At 43.3% G+C, this 26,229-nt stretch overlaps 1 protein-coding gene across 4 annotated transcripts in view; it reads right to left on the minus strand.

Annotated features, from left to right (window-relative positions):
* LOC104150901 (protein unc-13 homolog B) overlaps positions 1–26,229 on the minus strand; it is a 217,833-nt gene that overhangs the window by 169,813 nt on the left and 21,791 nt on the right. For all 4 annotated transcript variants that reach the window (XM_068925344.1, XM_068925343.1, XM_068925342.1 and 1 more), the window contains exons 2-7: positions 21,180–21,209; positions 18,830–18,929; positions 15,139–15,256; positions 14,060–14,183; positions 5,263–5,333; positions 2,091–2,148 (exon numbers count right to left, since the gene is read on the minus strand). In XM_068925344.1, coding sequence (XP_068781445.1) covers positions 2,091–2,148; positions 5,263–5,333; positions 14,060–14,183; positions 15,139–15,256; positions 18,830–18,929; positions 21,180–21,209 — 501 coding nt within the window. The remainder of the gene's footprint in view (positions 1–2,090; positions 2,149–5,262; positions 5,334–14,059; positions 14,184–15,138; positions 15,257–18,829; positions 18,930–21,179; positions 21,210–26,229) is intronic.

Here is a 26,229-nt window from a genome sequence, read left to right on the forward strand (position 1 = left end):
GTAAAGGGGTTTAGTGCCTGCTTCATATGCAAAGGCCAGGTCAGCTTTCAACACGGAGCCACAACCAACGGGTCTTCTGAGTTGAATTCTTTGGTTCTAAAGGACTACAAATCATTCAGACAAGCTTACAATTCTTATGCATAGAGTAATGCAGGCAGGGTCGATTTGTCAAACTTAGGACTTACTTCTACATTAAATGCCTATTCTGTATTTGGTCACGGAAACAATTTGATATTCACAGACGTTGGACACTTGCAGGCAACAGATAGGCAGAAGTGCATGCAGTGGCACAAGCTTCACTGAATTACCAGAAAATTCTTAAATGTTAGCCACATCCTGCATGAAATTTCTAAACATCACAATTCTAGTGATTCTGTTTTTAAACCCATGAATAATTAAATTCATTCTTACACAATACTAATTGTTCAAATTGGAGAACTTCAATTAATTATTTTAAAAGGTCACTTTCCAGCAAGATGCAGGCTGTTAACAGGCAACACAAAGGGCTGCTGTGGTTCTACTCTTTACTATGTCTATTTGCAAGAAGTGAGTTGGAACTCCAGCAAAGACACCTGCTACATGAGCTTGAAGATGTAAAAGCACCATGCTGTGGGAACAAGTGCAGCAATTTTTCCTACAGAGAAATAGTCTTGCTAATTTACTCATGCATCACAATATTTAGAACAAATCAATTAATCCAGTCTTTCTCAAACAAATGCAAAAGCCCAGGGCACGTTTGCTGAAATGACTTCACAGGCTGTAAGACATTTGTTCTGTGGACACTTTAGATTAGACAAATTTTCTCTGATCTTTTGACATTAGGAGTTTTGTATACTATGCTAGTATGATTTATCCAAAGATTACAGTTTCTCCAACAACTTTTCTTGTTTGTAGGCTTTACAAATCAATTGCATCCTTCCATATCTTCAGATAATATACACACACACACTTCATATACACACCTGCACGTAGGTGTTTGTGTATGTACGTTTTGCTTGGGGGAAAGGTGTTTTGTTTTCAAAAGGAGGATACATTTAGCACTACTTAGGATACCATTGCTGGAATACTTTCATACAGGCTTGTACATCTCAGCTACACAGTACATTCAGATTTCCTAAGCAACTGGTCAACATCCATGTTTCTGAAGCTAACTTTAGGATAACATAATAAAAGCACACAGATAAATTAACTCTTCTCTCCAAAAAAGGTAAAGAGTAATTAACATTTCCTAACGTTAACAGCTTTGTAGAGATCCTATAATCAGCCTAATGGATAAACATCCCGCAAAGTGTAATATGCAAGTCTTCCAGGATTTTAAGGAGAGAATAAAAGACTTGTTTAAATTATGAACCTTGAATTTTATGAATGTTGCTGCCAAAAGAAGATAAGATATTCAGAGACATCAATGAGGCTTCCTCTAGTGTATGTTAAGAGCAATATTTCAGAAATATAATTTTGCAGACCATCAGATATAGTGTGTACTATGCTGTTTTCCCATCCAAGTGTAAAAAAAAAAAAAAATCTAGTCACCATTTTAAAGTAGTATCAAAGAAATTAAAGTACACAAAACAGCTACATTTTAACAAGCTATGGGCAGCATCTCTGACTACATGTACTCTCCTCCCCTTAAAATTCCATAAGGGTCATAAAAATAATATTAAGTACATGATGTTTAAAGATAACATATCCTGACTCAGCTATACAATGAAAATTGAGCATCCAATTTTCTCATTTGCATTGGCATTATGGGCACCTGACAATCTAGGTGACCTCAGACACATCTCGTTTTCTTGATGTACACAAGGATATACAGTGGCTAAAGACTCGATGACCGATTTCACATTCTAGCATCAGGAGTTTTGGATCAACATTTTTCATGGGCAGAGTTTTTCATAACCTACAAAAGTTATTAGCTTGACAGAGACTTAAGTATTGCTCCCTCCAGCTGATCTGCCATTTCTTCCATGCAGGTCTAACAAGAAAACACTGTTCAGATGTACCATCCTTTGATAACTAACCAGAGAAGGCAATGAAGTACACTAAAGGAAGAAAAAGTGTTAGGAAGAAATAAAAAAAAAGGTCTGACTTACAACACTGGGAGGCAGCACTGGGTAACGGTTTCTTCTGGACTTCCTCCTGAGAAGAATACTGAAGGAAAATAATAAAAACGCAAATTGGCAAGAAAGCAAATGTAACTTTATGAAACAGTTTTCAGAGTATGACATGCCACACTAGAGAAAACATCTCTGGCAGTATCAAAGCACAAAGTATTCTTCTTAATACCAATAGCAAACCGTTCTCCCAGCAGTCTCTCCCCTTTTTAGTGCAAAAAAACAGCTGTTAACAGTTGTGCATCTGGCTAGGATACAGTCTGCTTTAGTACAAGCAGAGGCACTACTTTCAATTCTGAGATTTCAATTTAGGCATCTAAAAGATCTGACTCTCTGCATCGAAGTTGTACAGTGGTGGGGAGCTCAGAACTGAGCACAAGCAAACTTTTATCTCGGACATCCAAGCACACCTTCAGGAGCTCAAGATTGAAAGTGTGGGGCGCTGCAGCAATACTGAGCTTGGAGATGGAAGGGCAGTCCAGAAGGGCTGTAATACTTTTGCTCAGCCAACGCATACAGTGAATCACAGAAGAGTTTGTAGGTCCAAAGTGAAGAATTTTTACATCTCTCTTAACACCAAATTAGAAAACGGAGATATTTCAATTAACCAGCTTCGATTTTTATGAAGTTGTTTGTCATAGCATCCAAGCATTCAACAGGGGAACACTGCTGATTTTATTTTGTTATCCTCCTCTGTGTCATATGACACAGAGATGTAAGAAAATTAGGACAACTGGGCAAAACAGTGAGAACAGTCTCTGCTAGGAAGAAAGGGTCTCAAGACAAGGAAAACAGCAACTTAGTAACCTGGGTGCTGCAGTTTCTGCAAAACAGTCTCTCCTTTGGTTGGGTAAGAACTATTGATCAGTGGAGGAGGATGACCCACAAACTTCTGTGGTGCTCATTTTCACACCTGTGCTATTTAAAATGTACAAGTGATGCTGAAAGGTGGTAAGTCATATCACCAGCAAGCTTCTACTTCACTGAGCTATTCAGGACCGCAAAAACAGGAACTACCAGATCTCATAGCACTGACCAGTTAGCAGACTGGTGAAAGGAAGTCTGCTGATGAACATCCTCAGCTGCACAGAACAGCAACAGGCTCTGAACTGGCAGTCATACTAAGAGATGAGATTCAAGAACGGTAACGGTTTGTCCTTTCTAAAACTTCAGCCCAACAGCTAGCAGCAGTCCCAAAAAGGAAACGGAACGCTAAGTGTTCAGAAACAGAACGCATTATTATGCCACCATATAAACTCCTAATGAATCTGCACTTTGAATACTGTTGTGCCACTTCAGCCTGCTCATCCTTTGTCTCAAATGGAGACAGCAAAAGAAGAACAGAAAAGATAAAGGCACAAAGCTGTCCTGTATGAAATGCCACTATACTGACTAGGAATCCGCAGCCTGAAAGCCAGCCAGGAGGAGAGGGGGCTGTAGAGCTCTGAGGGGCACAGGGTAAACAAAGGCAGATCAGTCATTCGATTTCCCCAAATAAACCTGCATCCAGCTGGTTTCATAAGGAAAGGTTTCTTTGTTCAGAGCAAACAAAGTATTTCTTCAGGCCACGCATAATGAAGTTGCTGAATTCCTTGCTACAACATAACAGGCTTAGTTGGGTTCAAAAGCCAACTGACAGTCGCTGAAGAAAAATCCTTCAAGTGCTCTTAAACACAAAGTTACTGCCTCGGGCTTGAGAAGTTCCTGAACTACAAGTGGCTGCAGAGTCAGAGAATACGCAAGGAAGGTGCCCCTGCACGCTTGCCCTGTTACCTGCTTCTCCGGGTCACTATCAGATGTGGCACTAGATGAGCCTTGGGTCAGGCCCTACACAGCTGCTCTTACATTTTTTTTTATGTTCTTACAGGTAAAAGTGAACATCCATTATAAATTAGACTGCAAATAAAGTGACATGAATTTGTTGTTATTATTCGGGAACAGAATGCACTTAACATGCAGACAGATGGCACTCCAAGGAAAGGGGAGCCTCACAAAGCTCAGGACATTTTTCACCACGTACAGCTTCAGTGAAGCACTAGAGGGCATCTACGCTCCACTGAAGTACCTGGCACAGACTTCTGCTACAGCCCACAGGCGCAGGGAGGCATGGCAGTAGTATCACTGACAAGCCAAACCACTGAATGAGCTTTTCATCAAATCCAGGAGGTTCTCAAACTTCTGTGAAGGCAGGAGAGGTTGCCCTTGAGCAATTATTTTTTAATTCACCTAAATATTGACCCATCCTCATCAAAAAGAAAAACCCACCTTAGTTTTCTCCACCTGCACAGCAAATCCAGTGACTGAAATAAGGAACGGACAAGGTGACAAATCCCCGAACAAGCTCCTGAAGTCACTGATAGCACCTTTTGCAGGGTATCTTGCTAAGGAAAGAGACCTATCAGAGTTTAAGCAAGCACCACGTTCCTACTCGCTGGTGTTAGCATTGCTACATGAGAGGTAAGAAATGCAAAACTTCGATCGCAGGAACTAGTAGGTCAGATCCGATTTTGAAATTCATCAGACAGTACAGTAGTACGAAATGTAAAGAAAGGTTTTAATAATACTAGTGTTCCAGGCTCTCTAATAAAAATCATAATTTTTAGTGTACAGCTGTTTACCTATGTACACATAAGAAAATCCAGGAAAGCAAAGCCATAGGTAGCAGGTATTATAATACAACGTTTATAACCTGAACCATTAACAGTTTGATGAGGTCAAAAGCTTTCCTTCCAGTAACGTCTCCTTTCCAGGAGAGATTCAGTAACTGTTTTTGTCTCCTTCCCAGAAGAAGTTAACTCTAAAACATCCTTTTTGACTTGATTTCATGAACGAAGACAGCCAATTACAGATTGTCAAAAGTTGCTTCATCCTCCCACAAGGTAAGCCATAATGTTACCTTTGCTTTGAGCGTACATGCATCAATAAAACAGTTCTATTTGAGCGCTTCCAGGATATGGAAAAATATTTCTCTGATTAACACCAACATTACACTTAAGAAAACAGTCTTCAAAACAGCTTGTGGAAGACTTGTAGCAGTGGCAGAACATTTAGTAGTTACCTTAACCACGGGAATTCAATACCAAAAATATAAGCAAGCTAAAGGACATTCAGGGCTATATTCCTACATTTATCTTTCAGTTCGGATATTTACCTCATCATCTCCCAGTGAGTTTATTTGTTCTAATTTTCTGGTCCAGTATCTGGCTTCTTCTTCAGGGATATCTATAGGAAAAGAATCAGAGTCACACCATCTTATTGACCAGGCAAGTTTGCATTTATCACCAGCAGCACTAAAACAGCAAGAGTATTCCAAGATCACACCAAAAAAACACACTTAATTTTGAAGTAAATAAAATGGCCTTATACCAGCACTCAGATGAAAAAATAAACATTCTAAATAGTAACACATTTCAAGGTCTTCAGAGCAAACATTACTTTCTTGTTTAAAGCTGATCAACCAAATATATACCACACAAAAGTAGGAAAGGGGAGACAAAGTGGTGCATGTTTAATTCGAGTATTAGCTTTATGAGGTGCCGCTTAATAATGGCTTGCTATGTACTTGACAACACATAACAAGATCAAGAGCTTCTTCTAGAGGCCTTCATAACCTCCAAAGAACAAGGACTCCTTTTGGATAGCACAGCTCACCTATGTACCTGAAGTGACCCAAATGAAGCATCAGACAAGAAACAGGCTCTTGTTTTCCTTTGCAGGTGATAAGGCAGATATGATGAGGTAATGAACAGAGTTACAGACACAGTCACATTCAATGAAAGCATATTCCTATTTTTATACTGCAATGCAGCTTCATTGTGAAATGAGCTGCAGCCACCCTTTCACCTTCCAGAAGATTTACCAAGTTAACTGCTAACAGCAAGTAGCAAGTATTACCATCTTTCTTGGTAACTATTTTCTATTTCACACTTCGAAATAACATCACGACCTAATGCTTTGAAGGGAACAACGAATTCTGCCACTCAGAAAACATCACCTCTCCGCGGCCACCTTTGAAGGTGCAGACAAACTGCTGCGGAGAGCTTAACACGAGGCAAGTCAGATATGAACTGTGCTTAAGGAACAGAGCAAGTGATGCACAGCACCAGAGGCCCAAGATACTGAAAGCACAGCATCAGTCAGGCTTCCAACCCAGCAGACTTAACGTAAATTATTTAACTGTAAATTATTTAGGATTTATTTTCTCAAATATCTGGAGTAAAAAACGAACAGCCAACCTTCAGTACCACCCTCCTGATACTAGAGCAGTCAGTCAGTCCTGCCTCCAGCAGGGCATCGACTATTTTGAAATTTGCCTATTCATGGCCTGTACAACTGCTTAAACACAGGGAGAAACTTCAGCACTCGCACGGGATGGTAGCGGCAGATGCAGGGACTGCTCTGGCTACACAAGACCAACCCTGCCAACCTGACCGTCCCCAGGACTGACAAATGTGGGTAAGTGCTCATATGAATTTAGCTGGTTTTCCCAACTCCTACAACTCTTAACTTTCTCAGGTGCCAAGATGTTTACACCTAACAAGTTTGTTTTGCTGCAATGAACTGTACCACACAAATATGTCCTCAACATGCTAAGCTGTACATCAGCAAGAACAGGAGAAGTATGCCGGGGTAGTTTCCTGATGAAAATGTACTTCCAAAAGTTACATCCATTCTAGCTCCTGAGAGAAATAATGAGAACTAATTCTTTTTTTTTCTGGAGGGTAGCTGTTTACTGAGTATTACTTTCTTCTTATCCCCAGAGAGGGCATCTGTTTGACACTTCTCTCAGCTACATAAACCATCATCTTTTTGAAGCCCGTGACCCAAAAAACATCTGGATAAACCACTGGCCACTATTTGAGAACATGAACAGCTTTCAACGCGAACAAGGAACATTTCCAAATTTCATGGAATTTCAAGTTGCAGAAGGAGGTATTTCCCTAGACTATACATGTTTGAATGTCTACACTTCTGCAAAATAAACACCATTGAATTTTTGCGCAGTAAGCCTTGTCCAGGCAAGGGGGATAAAACAAGCCTCACTTGAGAAAGTTTTAGGGAACTGGGAATTTAGTACCTGGGTCTTGAAAACCTGCACTAAGCAGAAAAAGGACAGGCCGTTTCCCCTTTCTGGAGGGGAGATCAGTGAGGTAATATATTTTAACTATAATACACACAGTCAGTTACTCTTTCTGATGTACAGCATGTTGCTTTGTTGTCACATGCTATTAGAAAACAAGGTAGGAGAAACACAAGACAGTCTTCCACAATTACGGGAAGTGCAGAAAAACATACATGCTTATGATCATCAGGCTGTGGATCAAAAATACATAGCTAGATTTCTTAGGTGAGCTCTGCACCAATTAAGGATGATATCTGAAGGAAATCTGGACATAACTGATTAACAAAGAGGACCTCCCTTAACTGAAGTGCCATCAGCATAGGACCTAATGCAATTAAGGAGGGACAAGAAACTCCAATGACGATCTGAAACAATGCAAATATTAGAGCAAAGCTATGGAATTTTGCCCTTGGAAGCCACCACATCTCTAAAAGCTAAAGAATTATTAATAAACTGAGGAATAAACCCTCCTAGCCCAAAATCTATCCCAATGAGATCCAGGAGGGAGGAAGTGATATCATCAACACTGCAGAAATTGTAGCGGTCTCAGAGCAGGCTTTAAAGCTTACCCATAGATCAGAGTTCATCTAAATGCCCAGACAACAAAGAGCACTGTGCATCTCTTGGATTTGTTTTTAATCTCCTGTATCCAAGGCACCAGTTTCATAAACAGAGGTATCAGATTTTTAGTACAGGATCACTACTGCTCTACAGAAACAGCTTTTTGTGCAAGTCAGAAATAGAGTATTTCTATGATCTAGACTTTGAGTTTTTAAGGGCATCTTTTCAATCTTGGAGAAACTCTTGTCAGCAATGCTAATGGCAGTACAGGTACTGCACAGCAAACCTTAAACATTAAGTAACCAGCCTACGAATTTGAGTGAAGCTACCTTCTCAGAAGAACAGATGCCCAACAAACCAGAGTTCTTGATTTTTTGAGAATGCATCTTGGAAATATTTAATTTTATCATCCATTTGTGTCTGGCCTCAGCCAGCTGTTTTGTTTAAGCTGCTGCTTTGGAGCACAGAGAAACCAAACTCCTAGCACAGAAATCACAGACTGACTGCTTACGAGGCACATCCACTAGCCAACTCCTGCACCAATACAGAGCTTTGATTACAAGTCCAAGTTACTCTGCTACATTAACTTTTGCTTACAAGACAAGAAGCTGAACTAGTCCAAACAGAGACCATCAGATGTCAGTCAAGGACTCTGCTCACATCACACTTGGTAAACAAGACAGGAAGGCCATATGACAGTGAAACAAAATTGCTGAACAAGAACAACGAGAAGATGGGCAAATCTATTAATTAGCTTTTTGGACTTCTTAGTTTGACACTAACATGAAAAGGTTGACCGCTTTACCCTCCTTGTTTCTATTGCCGCCTTCAGCCAAACATTGAAAGCTGGAACTCTTCCGCATCGCTCTGGGCTGTCGGTGTCAGGGTGCAGCAAGGGCCAGTTGCTCCCTAAGAGAGGGAAGCCAGGACCTGAGCTTGATACCTCACCAGCCAGGGCCCAGGCTTACTGTACCAGAGCAAGGCGAGCTGGGCAGATCCAGAGATCACTGCCAGGTTTGACCAAGAGTCCAGATCACGAGGTTAAGTTCACGGCAACGCGGCAGGTCCAATGTCACGCCAGGAAGTCAGTCCACAGGTCAGGGTCACGTCCAGTGATTGCCAAGCAGGTCCAGGGTAACAAGGCAGGTCCAGAGTCAAGCTGGGAAATCAGCTTGTGGATGCAGGTCTGGATCCGCAGGGCCCAAGGCCAGGCATGGGCATGGCTGGGGCCGAGCTGCAGATCAGTACACCTCCAACGTAGTTTAGGCAGGGACAGAAGGCCACAGGCTGAGCTGAAATGGTGCTCCTGGGCTCAGGGCAAGGATGCGAGTGGTGGAGGCCCCAGGTGAGGCTACTCAATGCCATTAAGGCTTATTATCGCCCTCAGGGCCCTAACACCAGCATATACTGCACCACCAAGAAGTAAGGGCACTCCATTATAGAGACTAATCGGGCTGGGGAAGGAAGTTGAAGAGAACTTCCTGTGTCTGTACAGACCATTTCTCCCACAGTCAGACTCCCTTGGATATTTAAATACACCAGTATTCTCTCTTAGAGATCTCTAGCTTGCAACAACCTTGCTTGCAACACAGCTCTTCTCTACCACGAGGCTGATCCAGAGCTCTTCACTGTACTCCTTGCACACCATCTGGTGCCACCTGAGCTTTTCCCAAGTAGCAAGTCCTGGGCTGGGGCATATACCTCAGCTGCACACAGGCAAGAGTAAGCGATGGAAGTAAAAGAAAGAATTAACCACCCTCGCTTCCTCTCTTCCTTAGTTCCCAACCCCAATTTCTTCTCTTTCCAGAGGTATGGGAGTCCTTACAAGTTCTCACCGAGATGCCTTTGCACACTTCTCTTTCTGTACGGTTCCCAAGACAATAAAACAACAAAGCACATTTACTCCACCTGATGGCTGGATGCAGATCAGCACGCTCACTCCACCTGATGGCTGGATGCAGATCAGCACGCTCACTCCATTTATCTGCTAGAAACAGACTGGCATAGACACAAACTGCTATAGTTTGGGAGCCAAAAGCATTAAGTACTCCACCATGCGAGAGACTTGTACACAGCCACTGCACTTCTAAACAGGGGAACAGAGAAAAGTTGCATTTTAACAGTAAAATTTTACACTTGAAAAGCAGCGTCTTGGAGAGGAGCCAGCACACATTCACTACATCTCAGGACAACAATGGCAAGACTGATTCTTGGGCTGTCTTCTCAAAGTTTCTAAAACAAGCAAGAAGAAAAGCTGTCTCCTGTCTTATTTCTGAAAAGAATCAGATTTGATCAGTAACCAAAGCTGCTCTAGTCTGTCTTAGACAACAACCACTTCTTCCCATCAAGAAAGCAGTTTATTATCATTTTTAAACAACTATTAAGCACAAAAATGCTTTGCACTGTAAGGGTTAATATCAAACTCTCACTAACTCTCACTAAAGCTCACGCTTTTCTCCATTTTCAGAGAAGAGGATTTTCAGTCACTGTTTCCGAGAGACCAAACATTTAAGAACACAGGGCTGGCAGCCAACATTTAGGCGAGAGCCTGGTCCCCAGCACTGCGCTCCATCACACACACGTGCTTAGCGCAGAAGGGTCCACAGATCTCTCTCCCCTACACACCACAGCCAACACCATGCTCACAGCACCAGTGAACACAAAGCAAGACCTGCATCCAGAACATGCAATGTGGATATACAAAAGCTAGAGTGAGGATCTTACAGATGTTCCTGGTCCCATCAGGAGTGTAAGTATTAGCAAAGCGTAACTCCTGGATGACCACTGGAAAGATCATATCTGATTATATCACCAGGAGCAGAGACTACAGCAGTCCTCACCAGCCTCTTCCAGAAGACGGTTGCTTCCCTACTCCAAATTGCTAACTGCTTTTAAAACAGTTCATGGCAGGGGTGGGGTGGGGGATCTCTTGGTTGCCTGCATCATGTACTACCAATAACAGCACCAGCATGCTATGCATTTCTTCCAGCTTTTAGCTGTTGCCAGTCTCCAGAGAAGCAGAAGAAAGTGCGGGAAACTTGAAACTTGACATACCAGGGAGGAAGAATCCCAAACATATTAGGTAGAAGTAGGAACAGCAAACTAATCTGGGATAAATATAGTACAAAGAATCAAGAATCCAAGAATCTGGAAATACAATCATGTTTCATACCAAGGACTTCATCAGCTTTTGGGGTTTTGAAATTTATTTTCTCTTATACTTCCTTACAAACTTCTCAAGTACCACCTAAACACAATGAAACATTTTAAATGTATAGATTGAGCAGCCTGGGGTACTGCATCCACATGCATCATCTAACCTAACAAACAGAGCAGCCAGAAGCGATAGAAAAAGTACAAAAGTACACCCCAACAGAAGAACACTCTGTTTTGGTAAAGCTGCTACTCGAGGTAGACACATTTTACCAGACTCGGAAAGCAGCACAAGCTGTATACGAGCACACAGGTATCACTCCTGGTCTTGTGCTTCTACAATATCCAGGAGATCTTCACCTGGGAAACAAAACATGATACACAATGTTCCTAAGTACCATTGCAAACATGCTGTTATTAAAAGGCTACGTCTACAGTGACAGAACTGCAGACATAAGAACTTCCACAGCAGACCAAAGATCCATTCAGTTCTCTGTGCAGGTTCAGAGCAGCTATTCCCAGCTGATAAGGCAACACAGGCTTAACAAGTGGGGCATGAAGAGGTCATGCTGCTGCCCTCAGCCTAGAGGGACATAGCTCAGCTCACAGCACTGCCCCTGCCTCTCTCCCAGTGGATTTGCTGAGCAATCTCCATGCATCCCTCCAAGACTCCCAAACTGTCTCCTAGGGCCCCTCCTCCTCCTCCTCCTCCCGAGAGGTGGAGGCAGCAGACATTCAGTCACCACAGGAAGAGAAGCACGGCTTGAGAAGGTGATGTGGGTAGAGGCTACCTTCCTAAGATTAATCTTCCACACTCTTGGCACCTCCACCTTTTCAACCTGCTTCTGACCCTCCTGCGGCAGGGCAAACTAAGAAGGGAGAGAATCCAAGAAATCGAGCAGCACTCTTCAAGTGAAAAGCTGCAGAAGCCTCGAAACAGCCAACTAATATTCCCATATTTCCCTGGACATTATAAAACCCTGGACAAAGGGATAACTTTCCACACTCCAAACTAAATTTATTTCAGTGCAGCAGACCTCCCTCTAGAGTTTTCTTATTAAATCTATAATCCACTGAAAATTAATTTGCATCCTAAAGGTTTCCTTTGAAGCCTCATATAATATATTAGACATTGTCTCAGACCTCTGAGAGGCAGTTAAGTGTGGAGTACCTATGATTTCACGATTTGGCACAATAAGCAAAGGAAGAAGTAATAGATTTATTTTATATGATCAACTGTGTTAAATCAAAAACAGAAAAGTCGTAAAACGCTTGTTATCCATTTAATGTTCTCAGTCTTCTGCACATGCTATGGTCTTGTATAATGTAATATATTCTAAAATAGTGGTTAAAAAAGAGTCTTATGTTTCGAGGGGAGGAGCAGGGAGAAAACAAATTACATGAAATTTTTCATTTGTTAAATCCAGACTGTTCTAACACATAGTGTTTTGCAGGGAGTCTGTTTTCCTAGACGCAAAACACAGATGATTTCTATTAAGCAAAGTTCACAGACTGCAACGTAGTCTAAAACATGAATTGCAGAAGAAACTGAATTCTCTTTCAGATATTTTCTGAATACAGAGAGAGAGAGAGAGAGAGAGAGAGAGAGAGAGATCACAACTTCATGTTCTTTTAAAGCAGAGATGATTTACAAGCAATGGTGTCAAGATGAACTTAAATGAGAACAGAGTGGCTATAAGCCTTGCCTTTAGCTACGTGTGCTGTCTTCTCTCCTTCTCGACAGCCTGAACATTTTCCCCACAGAAGCAATTTTTCTTTCCACAAGGAAATAAAGTGAGCTGCTCCTCTCCCTATATAACAGGCAACTTCAGTAACAAACTTCCCACTGACAGTGTGACAACAGTAAATCATCAAGGGAGTTTTCATGAGGAAGAAGGATAGCTCCACAACAACATTAGACAACTTAAGATGTTGGATACCTTTCTTCCTTTACATGCAGGACTGTAGACAAACAGTAGTGCCTGTTACTTCTATAAAACACTGCATTCAGTCAAATGTGCACTATCCAGCTGACTCTTCTGTGCACTCAAAACAGTACATCTGGTGTAGCTCTCATAACACAAGATACAATTTACATCGATTTTAGTGCTGCAGGGCCAAAGCCCGCATCCTTCCTTACACCAAGGAGGGTGTGAGACTAATGGATGACCTAACTTTTTTCCACAGCAGATGGCCAATCCTGACAATTCCTGGCCAAATGCCAGAGGGTGCACAAATACTCCATCAGTGCTTAGATCATGATGCAACATCACTCACACTGCCAGGAGCTTAGCTGCAGAAAACAAGCAACAGGCAGAAGAGGAGAGATGAGTCTTGCAATGACAGACAACTTTGAAACACTTCAACACCCAAAGCAGAAAAAAAGCACACAACCCTCCCAAATACCATCTCTGTTCTAGCTCCTGTGCATTAGTGAAGAGCTGGAAAGAGAAGCTATATAAGCCTTGGATGCATTGTGGCTAAATCCTTCCTTCCTTCCCCTCAACTTTCCTTTTTTTTTTTTTTCATTTTTAATTTTATTAAAAACACCTTTACTTGAGACAGCTTTGCTCCAATTACCTTTTCCACATTCTGTCCTTTTCAACCGCAAGTAACTCCCAAGACAAGCAATTATTCCTATGACACTGAGTTATTTATACGTTCTGTTAATGAGAATGTTCAAAAACATTGGGCCTTAATACTTCACGAACTAAGCTGCCTGCTTCTGGCAGAAAGCAAGTGCACCTACTGCATACAGCTCATTCAAAATAGCTCTAATAACGGACTTGGACTCTTCTAGAGCCAAACATGTATAGATACAAAGAAGTGAACGTTCCCTGCTTGGACACAAAATGTTTGACTGCACAATCCTGAAATAAATATTACTAGTTTCTAAACATTCAACCACTCGGAGACCTTCAAATCTTGCCTATTTATTCTGACTTTTTAAGTAAGAAAGGAGCCAGTCAAGGAGCGGTCACCAGCGTTGATCTGCGCTGAACTATTTTGCCTGAATTGTGAATGAACACAACTTGATTATAAGGCTCAAATCGCTCCCAAACACTTTCTCTCCAGCATCAGTATCCTAGGTAAGTTATCAAAATTCACTCACCAAAAGGTAACTCAAATCTTGTATCCAGCAAAATTTTATGAGGAGTCGGGTTTTTGGTTCCACAGATTTCATCACGTTTCATTACAACCTCTGCTTCCAGTGTAGACCACTCCCCTGGCCCTTCCTGTGAATTACAAGCCACAAAGGAAGTTTCAGGTCTGGCAAGTGTTTTTGCAGTAATTCTCACACGTTTGCTAGGATAGGAGCCCCACAACATTGTCAAGATGTGACACCCGGTTTTACCGTCTACAGACATCCACTTAGCACATGCTGGCAGCCTTGGTTTCACAAATCCTGAAGGCATATACTTCAAAGCAGAACTATTACATTTGCGGTTCCCGTGAGAAGTGAAGTCCTCAAAGGCAGACACCAAGGAGTGCCTGGACAGTCAGAGGGATTCAGCATCGTCTAGATCTTACTGTCACACTGCTGGGCATCCCCAACCTTTTCCTTTCATTTCTATTATAAATTCCCTCTCCCTGCTCCAAAACCAAATTGAATATTATTTTAAACAAGTGCACTGGATTTGAGGTAAAAGAATCAAGTATGCTCTGATCAGCTGCAAGGAATGCCAAATACAGCAGTTACAGGAGTTACAGATACGAGTGCATCCCATTCCCTAATTTTTTTTAAATAGGAACATCGCTAGGCACCCTCTAACATTGCACTCAGCGGTTGCAGGAAAATGATGTAGACACGTCCTAGGCCTACCTTAAAAGTCAGCTTGTCTGTTACTGGGACAACTACAATGCCCTCTCTCTTTAATAGGGACTTAAAAAAAAAAAAAAAAAAGTTGAGCATCAAACTAAGGGGTCGGGGCCTGAGACTTCAGACACTTGCCAAATATACACGTTCCTTAACACATTAAGCCCTGTTTTTTGAGTTCATATGAGTGCAACGAGACCACAGGCACCTATTTAAGTTCAATTATCTCATGTTGGCAGCCTCCTTCTAGTCCCAAGCTTTGCAAGTTGAAGTTCTTCTGAGAAGCACAGTCCCGAGCTGCACCAGGCTAGATTTGTAATACATTAACTATCAGTACTGGTGCAACCACAGGAGAACTGGTGTGTCAACTTAACCTCGTCAGCTTGGCGAATGGCCTTCAGAGCAATCCACACGGTCCCGACCAGGGTGTCCCAGATCAGTCCTTTGTTCCATACTTCAACAATTAGGCCCAGGTCCAGGCGACTGATCTCACTGCAAGAAAAAAAAAGAAAAGGCAGCATAGGTGAGGAAAAAGCAGAGGACAATCCAGCTCTGCTTGAGATTCTGCATTACCACTGTGATCACACCAGTGAACTCCTTCCACACAGCTTAATCAACCTACAGAGGGCTTTTGGAAGGAATGTGTGCAGCCAAGGTGTCTCGCACACATAGGGAACACTCATTTCTAATGGCCGATTTCTCACAGTTTAACTGCAGAAAGATTGCAAAATAGGACCCTGAACTAACTCATGGACTGCCAGAGCTGGAAACTCATCTCAGCTGCTAAATACACAGGAGATAGAAGTAAGTTTTGGACTGAAACTTAGAGGCAAGCTGTTCTCTGTCATCAGCCATCCCCACTTCTAACAAATTGGTATCTCCTTTCCCTCAGCAACACAGCAACACGAGCATGCTCTGGCAGACTCAAACATGCCAATATGCATCTGTGAACAGAGCTGCCATACGTCAAGAGTAACAGTCCCAAATACAGCATAACTGCATTAGCAGCACTACCTGTTGCTCAGTGCTGAGTTGCACTGCTTCTGATCCTGCACTAGCTTGTTCCTCTGCACGGCACTGCAAGACTTTGAGCCATGCGAGTCTCTGGCAGCACATGGCAACACAAGCACACAACCTTCGAGTGCTATGTTCCTGGAAATATTTGTCAGAAGGTTTTTGTGTTTGTCTTTCCTCTCAGTGACCAAAGAATACACCTCAAATTCATTTCTTCCCATTGCTCCATGCCATTTATCTCTCTCTTTCATGGTGGTTTATAATATACCTACTCAAGAACAGTGTAACACAGGCACAGTCTGAATATTGGGAGAAATGATAAAGAACAGAAGGCTCCGGAGCTTTCTGTTGATACACAATTGTCTTGCACTTATGTAGCAAGGCTGTTGCCTCTTCTGGTTCGAGTCCAGAACTATCCTTTGTACAGCTGCTAATCTCCAAAATTAGGTATTTCAGACACAAAGAGCTGCTACCCGTTGTGCTTTGGTCCAGCAACGTAAGGCATGCACGTTAAGTTTATCACAGGAGGTTAAAAGCCCGTTAATTGCTAATTTCTATAGACTGTCATCATGGCCAAAAAAAAGGACTGCTGCAAATTCCAGCATCTAATCGGGCTTTGTCTCAGAGACATCTCATACTCGAAAAGAGTACTTTGTATCTGCAAGGTTCAAGACAAACCCTACAGCTACAGCAAAACACTTCAACACCTATTTTAAATCCAAGCGCCTCTGTTCTTGTTTTAGGACACAGAAACTGAGGTCAGGAGCGCCCAGTACTTCGGTGAGTTTACAATTAAGCTAACACACAGTCTTGTTATGAGTTTACTGTTAACATCTTGAAGCTGAGTCTCCAGCCCTCTCCGTTTGGATATGGCTACATAATGTGGCTTGAGGCAAGCTAACAACTAGTCACTCGCACCTTCACTGCGGCACTGTCCTACTGCTTCCCTCCTGGGGAGATGACATTTATCTCACTGCTCAGATAAACCTGCAACACCAACACAAACAAGTGATTTTTTCTGTTGGCTGGACCTCTGTGAGGCCAGAGGGGGAAGGAAGGGAAGATTCATTAGATTGGCTCAGCCATACTGTAAAACCACGGTCTCTGCTTCAACCTAGAGCAACCAGAGCAAGACTCTGGCTGTAAGACACCCATGGGGCTTCTGTCCAGAGCTTCACAGGAGAGGTCACCAGCTACGAAAGAAAGATTTTCAGGACGGTGGCTTTGATTGCTTTGACTATGTCTCCGTTTCTCCACCTTCTGGTGAGAGGCAGAATAGCTTCAAAAAACAAAAGAGCTGAGATTTGAATTTAATGTCTTTCCCATTCCACACACACAAAATTTAAATGAAAGACATTTCTAACAACTTCAGCACCGCTTTAATTATCGTGTTTTAAACATCATAGTTTGTATTTTCACTAAAGAGGTGCTTGCTTGTAAACACGCACTCATTTCAAAGCTTCTTCAAAATTAGAGGATGTTCCCAAAGAAGACGTTAAAGTGCTCTACTGGTCTGGTAGATAAGCAAATCTCAAACATCCCCAGAGCCTCAAATTCTGAAATGTTACTTCTGACAAGGAGTTCAGAAGCAAAACCAACATTCACACACAGAAAGTGTTTTCTTGCTTGCAGTGTATTTTTCTACCATGCCTTATAAAGGAGGTAAACACAAACACAGACAGTAAAAAGCTCCCTTTTTTTTCCCCTCAGGGAAAAAAATACTACGTTCAAAAACCTTTTCCAGCTCCAGAAAGAAGAGCAAACCAGTAAACAGTTGCATTGGAATATCAGTGTTAGTTCTCCTGGGCCAGTTTAATGTACACAGGATCAAGCAAAACACACTGGCTGCCACGTGCTACAAAAACATCACAATAACTGTGCTGTTGCCTGGGTAAAAGCAGAGAAGAGCAGGGTGAGGTAGTTTAGCTAATATGCTGCTTTTATATCCCTTAGCAACTAATTACGGAGTGGCACAGTGACCTTACAGCATGTTAGCTAAGCTCCCAGCTGCAAGGGGAGAGCAGTCCCAGGGGCGACGGGGATGGTGGCAAACGTGGTCATCCAAAATAAACCCGTCGTTCTTCAGTCGCTCCTGAGTCACCTTCGCAGTAGCTGGCTGGGTTTAAAGCTAGTTCCTGCCCGCAAGTCCAAGCCAAAGCACAGGAAGAATGAGTTAATAGCCTGGGTACTAGCATGGGATTTGGCAGATGGGTACAACTCCCTGCCCCAGCCTCCCTTAGCGGGATTACCTCAGAGCTGCGTGGTTTACCCTAATGTCAGCCACAGCCTTGGTCTGAACAGAAAGTGCCGAGCTGAGATGATCATGCAATTGATGTTTCACCAGACACTGAAGACGGGCTCCCAACTCTCCTTGCAAGAGGAGCACACTCCCATATGCCACTCCAAAAGGAGATGAGGGCTACAAAATAAGGGACATGGGAGCACAGCTAGGATAGCAGCACTCTGCCCTGTACCAAACCAGGTGAGCTCCTCGCCCAGAGACAGAAGCTTCTGGGCGAGGACGCTCTGGGGAGAGGACGACCAACTGCTGCCGTACGGGGGGAGTGCACTCACAAAGCACCATGTGGGTGTCTTGCTACAGAGACTATGCAAACACCTCAGACCCACGGAAAAACAGCAGCATTAGCTTTGACTCCATGAGATGGACACCATGTCATTCCCATAACTAAGAGCCGGCCGCGGTATCACGCTCGGCTCCCGGATCCCCATCGTAGATGGGGCAGCCAGCCCTCGCTGCGCCCTGACACACAGGATCCAAGAGCAGGAATCCAGGCAACCCGGGACCCTTACAGAACACAGGCTGCTCCCACCATTCCATCAGTCGGGATCAATCTCCCAGCCCACATCTCCTTGAGCACAAGCTACTGCGTAAAATAGAAAATCAAATGATTTAGGGTGTCAACAGGTTTGCGCACTTTGCCTGCATAAGTACTCCAGTTCATACAATATGCTAAGGAGCTTCCTATAAACGTCAATGCTGTGGAAAGATTCGTGCACAAGCACCTCACTGCCATGCAACACCGTACTTACAACATGAAATCCTGTTCCCAGCATGGCTGGTCCCCTCGCACTGCTACTGTTGTGCTCTTCACATTTTGCACTTTCAGGGTCACATACGTATTGAATTTATCTGGGGAATGAGAGGCAAAAAATTATCTTCTACAGCATACGCACCATGTCATCGCATAAACGCAACGTTTCAAAGCTTTCAGTCCATACATTGCACTTTAGAGAACCCAAAATAAACAGCCCATGTGGGGAGACATCACTGGGTTAAAGACCTAAATATTGAAAATGTCTTTCAAAGGCCTCCGCCTTCCATCAGTGTCAATCCCATTTTCTTAGAAATTCACGCATGAACAAATAAAAAGTCTTCCCTCCCAAACAACAGGCAACTAAGCACTTACGGTAAGTAAAGGGCAGGGGGAGGGAGAGGGTAAAACCCTGAAGAACATAGCCACTTTAAATGGCTGCTTACTGAAACGCAAAGGAGGGGAAGAAGGGACAGTCCCCCCCAGTGTGAAGGGATAGTGCCCATCACACAGACCATGCAGAGCTAAAAACAGATATACAAAACATACAAGCAAGAAGCAATTGAAACGGAAGGGAAAAGACCGTATGATCAGCCTGACTGCTCTCCTAGTTCCAATCTGGTTTTCCAACTGTGAGTCCACAAAGGGCTTTCTAATGACAAGTTAAAGGCAACAGGGAAATACAGTGATCTATGCTAAATATGCAAAAACTGATCTGTAGTGCCAAACCAGCTGAACTAGAAGAACCATGTTACACTCGCATTTTGACAAGTCCGGGTTTGTTAAGATTTTCTGCTTTTTCTTTCAAATCTAACAGAAAAGCCCGGAACAACTTTTTTCCTCATTGCTGCTACTTCTTTGCTAATAAAACCAAAAGCAGGCAAATAGACACAGAGGACGTTTGAGTATCAGCATCTGAGAACAAGCAAGTCCCCTTTAAGGGGAACTACTGCATCAGGCATCTCTACTAGCATTATCAAACCTGGAACAAGACACACACTAAGCAGCGAGAAAGCAAAGGACAAATTCTAATAATTAGGTGTTCTGCTTTATCTATGCCCTGCGTAAATCAGATCACAGTCCATTTTAATGCTGCGCAATTCACACACACCAGTGCTGCCAGCTACTATAGCACATCCTAGCATCTAGCTTCAAATATCTTAATACACGATCCAGAAGCTCGGGCAGAAGTGGGAGTCACTGGAAGCTGGACACCATATCTAGCTACACTGCTTGCATCCCTCCTGGCACACTGGGCCATACACTTCACTTGTGCTAAATCTAGGCTGTAGGAAGCATTTTGCAGCCCTGAGCAGAGCTGCTGGATGGAGAATGCCTGGAGTACATACTGTCTCCCTTCCAGCCTGTGCACTCAGCTTTCCTTTCCTGGAAAACCAAGGCTGGTGTGTGTAGAGATCGGGATCTGATGTGGAGTAAGGACAAGGAGATAGCAAAAGGATACACACAAGCATGCCTGCAGTTCAGCTATAGCCTGGTGACCCCTCTACCAAGGGAATACAGCTGAATGAGTACATCATGAATATAGCTGTGCAACTGCTTTGGACCTAAACATTTTAGCGTATCTTTCTCCAGAAGCCACACCTCTTTCCTTTCTTCAAATGTCCCCAAAACGATATTTCAAACAAGCAAGTTTAAAATCCACTGGGCTCCAAAGAAAGGCAAACTGCTTATTCTTTTGTAAAAAGCACATCAAATTGCATTCAACAAACATGCCTAATTGCTGAGGGACTCCTTGCTAGCTACCGAAGCACAGTAAAGTAGTTATGTAGACTGTAAATTGTGCGCCACCAACTGTTTGTTGTTATTTTATTATGTGGACACAAAACCAGGCGGATGCGATTTTGATCCCAACTACAGCCATTAAGGGCTGCCACTAAGAGAATGAGTCGCTTCTGTGGTAGCGTCCAGCAACCCCAATCAGTGCAGGGGTCGGGGGGCACTGGATCCAGACAGGCACACACCAGTGGCTGGGACGCACCAGTTCTGCTTGGCAGATGTTTTCACATGAAAGATGAGACAAAAGGGCAGCCTGGGGTGGGAGCTGGTGACAGTAGATGAAAATTGACTTTCCTCACTTATCGCCTTGTTCAGGTCAGATGAGCAGGTAGAGGTTTCTCAGCACGGTGACGCCAGGTCCCCTTTCAGGCTGTATAACTCAGACAGCCTGGACTCTCAGGGTAGTTGTTGTCACTCATACGGAGAACATAGAGGTGCAGAGAGGGGTTAGATGAAAACTGTGGGGGTGAAGCAGCGTGAGCAGGAACAGGAGCAAGTGTCACCGCTGCTGTGAACAAGATCAACTGGAACAAGGTCAGAGCAGGGCTTACCTGGTGGTCCTTGAAGTTTGGCTTTTTTAACTGTACAGAAAAAACAAAAAAAAAAAAGAGGTTATCAGTGATTTTGTCTTGCTACACTTTCATTCTAGGAGACATTTAGTGCCACAGGACATCACGGCCATTGGACAACATCCCCAACAGAGAACTGGAAGCCAGAAATCTGTACTGGTTTTCACAGCTTAACAAATCTGGAGACAGAGCTTCTTCTGTGCCCCACCTCACCTCTCTAGATTGATGCAGTTAGGAAAAGAATTATAGGATTAATGTTTGGAAAGCACTGTGATGTGGCTAACAAAACAATTTCAAAATCAGTCCTTTGCAAACCAGAAGTCATTACTTCTGCTTAGCAAGACATCACTTCATATCATCTCACTTAGAAAGTTATGGATACTCTAGAAGAAGTAAACATTACTATATAAACAAAGAACATCTCTTCAGCAGGACACAGCAGACTTTCAATCACAACTTGAAAATAATCATCCAAGAATTATCTCTATAATACGACATCTATAAATGAAATGAACCCTCTATGCCAAACAAGCAGCAGGCTGAACTCAAATGTCACTCGTCAGAGCTCTCGTCTGTTAATTTAATTCCAGGACAGTATTTATCAAAAAACAACGATCAGAACATAAAACAGCACTGGTTCTTATCTCTCTGGACGGAGACAGTCCACGTCAAACTAAGTGAGATTTTGTTTACGTTTCTCTTTTGCAAGCTCGTATCCTCAATGACATTGCTAAGCTAAGTACTGAGGTAAGACATCTATCTCCAGGCTCCTCTAGCTTTCCCAATGGAAGCTTCATAACACTAACAAGATATTTGACAAGCTAGGAAGCAAGATATACTTGAGAGCAAAAAAGAGTTGAAGGGGGGAGGTAGGGCATCTTCCTCCAGAAAACAGGGCACCCAACATTTACTAGCATCCCACAGTGACTAATTTCCAAGAGAAATGCTCTAGAAGGAAATCATTTTTTTTTAATGGCCTTTACATGGTTATATGCACAGAGTTACAACCGAGCGTGATGCTGGAGAACATGCTCGCTATCTGATAAATGCCTCTTTGCAAGCATTCACAGCCCAAGCAGATGTTTCTATGCAGGGAATGCTGTACCAGTTGTAGCATGGGACAGGGAGGTCTCAAACAGGAGTTTGAAGTGCTGCAGCCTTTAGCAAGACTGTGAAGCCCTGCAAGCCTTATTTCCAAAATAAATAGACGCATTTTCTCGCAGATTCAGGGCCTGAAGTATTCCTGCTGCTAAACCTAGTGGTACAAGCAAAGCACGCAAGGGTCGCAGCCCCAGTGTTCCAGCTGACTGAAGATGCAGATTTCTTTTTAACCTCCAAACCAATCAGTCTGTTTAATCACGGAGAAAGAGGCAGGGCAATCTACCTGCTTTCTAGGCGCCTTTGGATATAACACAAAAGCAGGTGTTTCACGAGTCAACATTGCCCTGGAGCAGGTAGACACCAGCTTATCTTAGATCCTCTCTACCCCCTCTTTGGAAAAGGCAGGGGACACAAAGAAACAAGTGCATGTGCTTGAGGGAAGGGAGAAAGGGAGAAAGACGGCAGGGGCGTGTGCAGTAAGCTAAGCTTCAGCCAGTCTCGCTCCCTGGTCAGCGGTAACAAGCTCCACTGCTGTTAGCAGGGAAGCGGATGCACCCCCAGCGCGGAAATTCAGGGATTATTTATTAGAAAAGCAGCCAGAGCAGGCCAATCGCTCCCAGCCACACCGAGACAAACGTGGTCTCCGCAGCAAGCGATATGCAAACTAAGAGACAGATGGCTGTCTGCACATTGTGGTCTCAACCTCTAAATATTAAGAGGTTCATTTGATGGTATGCAGAAGAGTTCCTGGTGCAGGGCTCCAGCAAGAGCTGTCCCGCGGGTCACAGCAAAGGGGATGATCTGGAGCGGCAGTGAAGCGAAACACAGGAGATCCCGAGCCTGCTGCAGACCCACGTAACACAAAAATGAAGCATTGTATTTATAATACCTAGAGGCCCTGGGCTCATTCCCTGCAGACAACCTGCACATAACAAGTTACACCTTCAACTGCAGAAGCAGGGCTTATTTATAAGAGCTTGATCACAGACCTGGAAGCTTCATCTACTCCAGCAATTCTCTTGCTCGTTCTGCAAGTTAACCCAGTGTGTCCAAAAAGTTTCCCAGGAAAAGTGACTTGGATATATTTTGATTTTTTAGCTCAGTGGAAAGCACTTCGTAGGCACATGTAAAAATCTTTGCAAAGCTGCAGCTCCCACAACACTTTAGGATCAGATCTGCTGCAAGACCGCAGGGTTTCCCATACAGTAGGGTGAATGTCCTGGAGGTCGGAGCTGGAAACAGCCACTAGACACTACCAAGACCCAGCCTGTTCACAGGATGGGTGCGATACAGCAGAACAGTGTGCATCAAGCCACTGCTGATCAACTGTGGCTTCAGAAAGGAACAATAGCTTAGCTTTCCCAAGGGACATTTTTGTACCCACACCTGCTCGTTCCATCTCACTAGAGCTCCCTAAAAGGCCCCTATATGCCAAGCGTCCAACAAATGACGCAAAGGAGCAATGAAGCCATGAAAGAACCTGAACCATTATCAGTTAAATGCAGTGTTACAGCAAAGCCTAAAAACCAGTTGCTACTCCCATGGTTCGTGGGTTGGTAGACTGAAATCAAGCCGCATGGAACAGCACGCTTTATAGATTAAAATTTGTATCACAAAAGGAAACCGTTCTCCGGAGCATGCAGCAATGCCAGGTATCACAGATGCATTTGCTTCTGGACTGTCACAAACTAAAAACCTGAAGACAATAAATCAGAGATCTAAAGGAGCAATTTCCTTACTCCCATGCGCAAACAAAAAAAAAAAAAAAAGCCAAAAAGGTTATCCCAAAAGCTCCTCCGAGTTCTGGGAAAGCAGTAATTGGAAACTAACTGGAAATATTAAATCCTGTCCAGTTTCAAACGGCTGCTCTCAGCAAACTGGGCAGCGCAGAAAGCCCAGCCATTCAGAGGCAAACGTTAAATTGCACTGAACAGTAATTCTCCTATGCCACTGCAATGCTCTGTGGGAAGGAAGGGATTGAAAATGATAGAAAATAAGAACAGAAAGAGAAGCCTAGAGCTTTGCACTGCCATGTGGGAACAATGCATTATAGCGATGCATAGAAAAGCACCTGCTCTCACTAAGCAAACGAAAGTGCATTTAGTTGCAGGAGAAGACTGGCATATGAGAGTCACACCTACCACACCTCACTTCCAGGAGCACTGATAGCACCTACTAGAAAGCAGACAGACTGCACTGAAATAACTGGACACATATTGGGCGGACAGATATGAAAGCAACTATAACTGATGTAAACATTTCATTCATCCAGAGAATTGCCCTTGGGAATCCTTCACCATTTTGGTGTTACTCTAAATAAAGAGGGGAAATAAAGGGCTCTATACCCGTCAGCTACAAAACACTGGAAAGCCAAACAGACTCCTAAAGCCTAGAAGACAGAAAACATAAGCCAGAGTTTGCAGAAAAGGTTCAGAATCATTTTGGGAGAGTGGAAAAGCAACAGTAAAACATACATCACAGTTATTCTTAAATTCAATTTTACAGAGAAATCCTTGCTACCAATTTATTTTTGAATTCTTCTAAAATAATGTTTTTTCTGACTGGGTATACCATAACCCAGATGGAGGGGCGGGGGGGGGTTATCAGCGTGTCAAATTACTGTGAGGCTCATACATCACATTTCTCAAACCTCCTGAATGGGAACATGCTCCTATTCAGTTAGGGAGTTCATGGATAGTCTGAAAAACTGCAGATTCAAGCTCACCTTTAACATTTGCTTTGCAAATCGGAGGGATGTAGACACAGGGAGTGCCCGAGCAGATGGCCAAAAGATTACATCCTAACTAAATCCAGCACATGACAGGAGCTGGTCACTGATCACACAACAACAAAATCTACATCCTGACACAGAGGCCAATAAAGTACCAAAGACGGGCTGCATGGGAAAGGAGGAGAACGAGAAGATGCAGTTTAATGCTCTTAAAAAGAAAAGCAATGCTGAGAGCAGAGCATTCAAAATGCATTTTCATGATCAGCTAATGTACACAAGCAATTTGACAAATAGCTTCCTCTTCCGTGCAAAACTTGAATGCAGTGTTAATGTGTTTTAGAGAACCGGCCACGTACACCAACTTGTTCAGCTGAAGGCAGTTACTGTACAGCAGAATCCGTTCATAGTCCCATTTCACTCTGCTGGGCTTTTCCTACCTCTTGCAAGTGCCTCAGACTTCAGTGCACACTGATATAAAGCACCATGCAAAGGTTGCTTAAACAACAGAAATAACAGACAACTGCAAGAGGGCTCTACTATCCAAGACTAAGTCAACACACCAAATTCACGCCCTGTGCATCATGCAGTACACGCGCAGAAAGGAGGGACTCCCTTCTGAGAGAGAAATGCTGGCTAGTCACTGCTGTAGCCTTACAGGTCTGTTACATTTTCTGCATAAGCTGCACTGAGTCTTTGGTGACCATTTTGCCACATGAACCCTGCACCAACTGCTACAGCACACGTACAGATAGAAAGAGCCAGAAACTCAACACCTAGTCCCTCTTGAAAGCTGTTTCTAAGACCCATGAAAGGCTGGCAAGCGAGGCAAGACTGCTGCATCTACCAAGGACTGCTCTGTTCCTGGGGGTCCAACCCTGATACACAGGTACCTTTCCTCGCCCTGGAAATCAAGAAATTTTATAGATCACGCATAGCCCCTGCCAAGGGGCTATGCAGATGTGAAAACATCCTCACCTCTCACTCGCAGGCAATGAAGCCACCAGAATCCAGAAGATGCTCCACACTGTAAAAAGCTGGAGCCACACAGTGGCCTTAGACCCTCCCACGTTAAGTTGGTCACTGTTTTGTTTCACACATTCCCTATGGAAATGCAGCAGCATCAGACAGTCATGCTATTAAATGCAATTGCACGTGCAACAGCAGAAAGCAGAATGACTATGCTGTGAAACTCCTCTCATG

The sequence above is a fragment of the Struthio camelus genome, chromosome W (genome assembly GCF_040807025.1).
Source record: "Struthio camelus isolate bStrCam1 chromosome W, bStrCam1.hap1, whole genome shotgun sequence".
In the NCBI taxonomy this organism is placed as follows: Eukaryota; Metazoa; Chordata; class Aves; order Struthioniformes; family Struthionidae; genus Struthio; species Struthio camelus.